The 6,000-nt window shown below is 37.5% G+C and overlaps 1 protein-coding gene across 1 annotated transcript; it reads right to left on the bottom strand.

Annotated features, from left to right (window-relative positions):
* Window positions 1-1,458: 1,458 nt before the first annotated feature.
* On the bottom strand, window positions 1,459-4,152 carry LOC110875017 (high-affinity nitrate transporter 2.1). Its single transcript, XM_022123291.2, has 3 exons — window positions 3,284-4,152; window positions 3,083-3,198; window positions 1,459-2,383 (listed from the first exon to the last, which is right to left on the bottom strand). The coding sequence occupies exons 1-3, from the start codon at window positions 4,091-4,093 to the stop codon at window positions 1,717-1,719; spliced, it is 1,593 nt and encodes a 530-aa protein (XP_021978983.1). The 5' UTR covers window positions 4,094-4,152; the 3' UTR covers window positions 1,459-1,716.
* Between the last annotated feature and the right edge of the window lie 1,848 nt (window positions 4,153-6,000).

The following is a 6,000-nucleotide window of genomic DNA, read 5'->3' as shown; positions in this document are numbered from 1 at the left end:
TATAATATATACACACTTATATTACTAAAGAAAATAATAATAATAATAATAATAATAATAATAATAATAATAATAATAATAATAATAATAATAATAATGTCTGCCCGGTTTACACGGGTTTCATGTTCCAAACCAAAAACCTTATACGGTTTACACATTTCAGTTAGTTTATACGGTTTAAGTATATATATTACAAACCCACCAAAAGAAACCCGTAGGCAAAGATAAATGTGAATTATTATTATTATTATTATTATTATTATTATTATTATTATTATTATTATTATTATTATTATTATTATTATTATTATTATTATTATTATTATTATTATTATTTTCTTTAGTAATATAAATGTGTATATATTATATGCATGAGATATAATTATAAAAAAAGTAATAACCATATTTATATATTATATATATTACTTATATATAACGTTACGTCTAACTATATAGAATCAAACGTAGGCAAAGATAAATGTGAATTTATTCATGAGCTGGTCTAAAATGTAGGCAAACTCTAATTTATATCAAGAAAGCTTTAACTTAAAGACCCTAAAGAAAAAAGACCTAAGTTGCGGGCCGAAAACAAAGCATAGAAACCGGGACTAAATAAGCTAATTCAAATATGTTAATTCGATAAAGAATCGGTTGAACTATATTATTATAAAAGGGAAAAATGAACATGGGGCTGTTTCACATCTAATGTTAGATGCGAAGCCATACAAAACTACGTAGTTTTGTTAAAATCCCTTCTTATTCCTTTAAATATACCCAGATTATTATTATAAATCTTTTTTTATTTGGGAACCTATCATCAACAAATTCGCCAGAAGTGTTAATTCTTCACTAAAATCCAATCCAAATAGGGAAAATTACCAAAATGCCACTTGACCAACTCAACTTACCAAAATGTCACCCTCCTGCGTTCATCGGTGGACTCATCCAGTATGGGAAGCGTCTGACAGTAAAGTTGAAGAGTCCATGAATGAGGTGGTTACATGTGTCCATCAAAGCCAAAAAGGCAGCTCATGCGTCAGTGGACTTTTCCGAAGCGTCAGTGGACTCTTCCGAAGCGTCAGTGGACTCTTCCGATGCGTCAGTGGACTCTTCCGAAGCGTCAGTGGACTCTTCTGCAGCGTCAGTGGAGTCCACTGACGCATCACCTTTGTTGGACACATGTAACTACCTCATTCATGACTCTTCAACTTTACTGTCAGACGCTTCCCATACCGGATGAGTCCGCCCATGAACGCAGGAAGGTGATATTTTGGTAAGTTAAGTTGGTCAAGTGACATTTTGGTAATTTTCCCTTTTAAATAACCCTAGTGCTAGTTGTTTTAAGTGGCTAGTAGTTGGTGTTGCTAATGTGAAAAGTTAACATTAAATATTGATAGGAAGGTACAAGTATGAAGTATCAATGATTTTAATGTTGAAACATGTATCTATTTCTGAAAAGACATTAAAGTTTTTCTGATCAAATACTCACAGACAAGCATTTTTTATTAATACAAGTTTGTTTTGTTACAAGTCTTACAACCAACACCGCTTGGGTGTTAGGGCACCATATTGCTAGATCAAAAGCATGTTTGTTTGTGGAAAATACGAAACTAAAGTTACATTCTTGATAGCCTCTTTCTTTTCCTTATGTAGTTACTATTCAATTAATTAACCACGCAATCTTCAACTGAAGAACATCTGAAAATTGTTGGGAAATCAAACATGGTTGGGTGTGTTCTCTGGTGGCGTTGGAGCGGACGCCACCTTCCCTCCACGCTCTGAGCGACTGTTCTCCGCGAACTTGAGACTTGCTTGATGCATCCCTTTCTGCTTTTCCTCCTCGGTCCATTCGGAAACATAGTAATGCTCTTCACTACCTTTGACAATGTCTTGACTAGGAGGAAAGAACATGCTCCCCCATTGTGGGAAGTGAACAAAACTCACTGGAATTGTAACCAACATGATCATGATACCCATGTAAGTCAAACCTTTTTCTGTTGAGAAAGATGCATTTGCAAAGAATATCAATTGGGTCAGCCCTGACCCGAAGTTCCCACCAGCCCCGGTCATTCCTGATATGATACCAAGTGATCTCCGAGAAATGAAGGGAATGATGCCGAATGTGGCTCCGCAAGCAGCCTGTGCTCCAATGGAGAAGAGCATCATAAAGGTGATGGCTAATGGCAACGAGCTCACTAAGCCAAGGCAGAGGCAGCAAAGACCACCAGCTGTTTGAAGGAGCCATAGGTTCCAGAGTCGACCTCGCATTCCAAATCGTTTCGCCATGTAATCCGATGTGAAACCACCGAAGGGACGAGCTAGAAGATTTGCCATTCCGAAGCAAGCCGCAATGATTCCGGCAAGATGAAGTTTTAGGTCAAATCTGTAGTTATTAACAATAAAATCTGGTTTATTTGTGGGTTATAAACAATAAAACTATTTTATTTGTGGGTGACATTTACCTTTATGTGTAACAATGTTTTAGTTTATTGAGTTCACAGTTTTTGAAAATTTAACAGTTTATTGTTTAATGATTTTTATATTAGCATATATACATTTCATCTGCCATTAAACTTATATGCCGTTCCAATCATTCCAACTTGAAAAGTCATCACAAATTATTTATAGTTAACTGATTTTGATCCGTATAAGTTATTATTGTTTATGAAATTAAAGAATAATTAATTAATGGATACATCCAAATAATTTGACCCTATTTTTATTTATCATTCAATTTTTTTTTCATTTAGACCCTTGTATAATCCAAATAGAGAGACATGTCCGTTTATTAGAGACACTTGTTCAAAAATACTTTTTAACTAAACTTTTCGAGAAAAGGATAATTTCTTATATTTACGGACGCTTTCAAAAGATATAATACAGAGGCCATATGTAATATGTTATATATCCACACTTATTTTTTATTATCACCGTATAAATGCCTATACCTAAAATCAACATCTTACCACCATTTTATATATGTATTAGTAAAATACCTCACACCTATAGTGACTATATTTTTTAACTTTAGCAACACCTTTGTGCGTGAAATGATAGTTTTAATGAATAAAATCAAACATACCTATCATAGAAATATTCAGCGATGACGTTATCAATTGTTAGCTCGACACCCATTGAGTAACCATAGAGAAGAACAAAGATCCATGTCCGATAGTTTGTCACAGCATACCACAAAACCTATAAACAAACACATGTCAACACCTAAAATAATGTAATTAACGGGGCATGTTTGAGACGAGTATCCATAAATATTAATATTTACCTTGCCGAATTTATCTTTGGCAACATCCCCCTTCTTCTGTAGGGCACCAAGGTTACCATCAGGCAAATCTTGTCCAAGAGTCAACACCAATATGCCCATAATTACATTAAACCATCCCGGTATGAAAAATGCGATCCTCCACGCCGTGAACGGGGTAGCACCAGCCATCTTGATGATCTCAAACAACACTGGCATAAGGAGCTGTGTTGCACCACCCCCCATGTTCCCCCAACCCGCGGCTGTCCCGTTCACCAGCCCGATGATCTTGCTGTTAAACATGGTACTCATCCAGTACTGGCACGACACAAACGTAGCCAAGGAGAACCCGATCATGAACCGGACCGCTATGTAGCCGCTAGCGTCGCTAACAAAGGACATGCAAAACACGGTGGGTGCGGACAACATGATGAGGAAGGCGCAGCCGTAGCGAGGTCCCAACAAGTCGCAGACCGCCCCCATGGCCAGCCTGGAGAAAATGCTACCGGAAACAGATGCCACACCTGCGTTCCCTATGTCGGCTTTCATAAGATCGAGGTTGTCGCGGATGATGGGGACTAGCGGAGCCGCGGCAAAGGTGGAGATGAAAGTGGTGAAGAAAGATATCCATGAGAGGTGGAATGTTCTCATGTGAGGGTTTGCAAATGAGAAGAGTTTGAACTTTGTTGCTTTGTGTTCCGAATCGACTGGTAGGTCGAATTTCGCAGTGCGATCAGTGTGCACCATTGGAGAGGCCACAGAGAAGGCTAATACCGGTTCCCGACCGGTGACTCCATGCATGGAGGTTCCAGGAGAACCCTCAATCTCAGGCATTGTCACTTCAAGCTAGTGTTTAATATCTTTCTAGTTTGAAATGTTTTTGTTGTTTGCAGATATGTTTGTGTGATCATGACGATATGATGTGTTTATATAGGCGTCGTTTGGAGTTTAATAATGCAAGTTGAGCGGATGTTGAAATGGTTTTAGATTTCTAAATAAGTATACAAGAGTTGACAAATGAAAGGGTTAAAAATTTGGTAGCTAGTGGACATTCCCAAAAGGTTGTAGATACTTTTTTTAAGGAATCCAATATGCCGCATACCATGAAAAGGAATAGTGTTTGGGCTTTTCAGATCTTCCAAAAGATATTTACCACAAATTAACATATGTTAACAGCTAGATATGAAGATGTAATATCTAGCTAGATGACATCTAACTTTAAGTATAGCTATATGTGATTAAGCAAGTGATTTTCACTTAACAATTACACAAGAAGCATACCAACACTACATAAAGACTATTTTCTTTTTTTGTAGTACTTCGATCCCTAAATATTACTTTGGTTCATATCTAATATGTTTTTCATTTGCTGCATAAATTTTGAGACTTCTTCTTTGTGGTTTCCCATTCAACTAAGTCATCAACATAGATGCCTCCTACTATTAATTTTCCATTTCCTTTTCCCCGTGTGTACACCGCTACTTAACTCGGACATCTATTGAAACCAAAGTCCTTTAGAGGATTGTTTAGTTTAACAAGCTCGTGGTGCTTGGCGTAGCCCGTATAATGCCTTTATCAATTTGTAAACTTTGTTTCATGTTCATGGTTTCACGAAACCCTCATGTTGTTCTACATAAACTACTTTGTGTAATTCACAATGTATAAATGATGTTTTGACATTGAGGTGGTGTACAGTCCATCCGTCATGAGTAGTTAATGCAAGTAGTAATCATATGGTTTCAAGTCTAGCTACTTATATGAATACTTCTTCATTGTCAATATCTTGTCTTTGTACATATCAATCCTTTTGCGAAAAGACGTACTTTATGTAACACCCCGAACGTTTAGTCAATAATGTTGTTCTACCATTTCGTAATTGTTCGTGAAATAAAGCAGAATTATCGAGTTTTAGTGTTTTAATCACGAGTGGGGAAAACTTGAAGGAATGAATGCACGAAGTAGCGGAAATTGGAGAAGGGGGACCCTAATATAGGGTTAACGGTCGTGAACCCCGGCCCCTTTTGTGTTCGGTCGAGAGAAAGAGAAAGAGAGAGCGGTCGAAGATGCATCGCTATTTCAATGATTATAAGGTATGAATCTCGAAATTTGAACTCCGTTTCGTTGTATTATGGCTTTAGCGATGTCAAATCATGGTTTTATGTGATTAGGGTTTTGAGTAATTGGGGAATTTACGAATAACCATGATTGGTGAATTCTCATCAAAGCAAGATATGTTCTCATGTTAATTTGAATTTTGTAACGTTTTGAGGATCACAATCGATTAGGTTTTCAAAGAGGGACCTAACCAAAGGTCACAATGGTTAAAGGGGTGTCGGTGTGGGGGTGACCGTCAGTCGGTGGTGGTCGTGTGGTGGCTAGCGGTGGTGAAATCGTGTTAGCCAATGACGAGGATGACTTGGCCATGGTTTTCAGACCCAATTACGGTACCAGTGGGGGTGTGTTGGCAAAGGATATCAGAATTGGATCCACACTGATTAGGTGGTTTAACCACAATGGTGGCCCGGTTGGGCTGTCGAGTCGGCACAGGGTTTGGGATTGGGTTGAGTGAGGTTTCACTATATGATAGTAACTCGGATTATGTGATTCAGGTTTACGAGTTTGCTAGAGACGTGGTGTTAGTGGTGGTAGTGAGTTATGATTTGCAAAGATTCTACGCATTAAGGTAAGTTCTATTGCCTAGTTTTACATCTTTCAGTTTATAGCTTATAGCTGATATAGAT

Source organism: Helianthus annuus, chromosome 1 (genome assembly GCF_002127325.2).
Source record: "Helianthus annuus cultivar XRQ/B chromosome 1, HanXRQr2.0-SUNRISE, whole genome shotgun sequence".
Lineage (NCBI taxonomy): Eukaryota > Viridiplantae > Streptophyta > Magnoliopsida > Asterales > Asteraceae > Helianthus > Helianthus annuus.
Note: the sequence above shows the minus strand (reverse complement) of the source record. Positions and strands in the feature narration are given on the sequence as shown.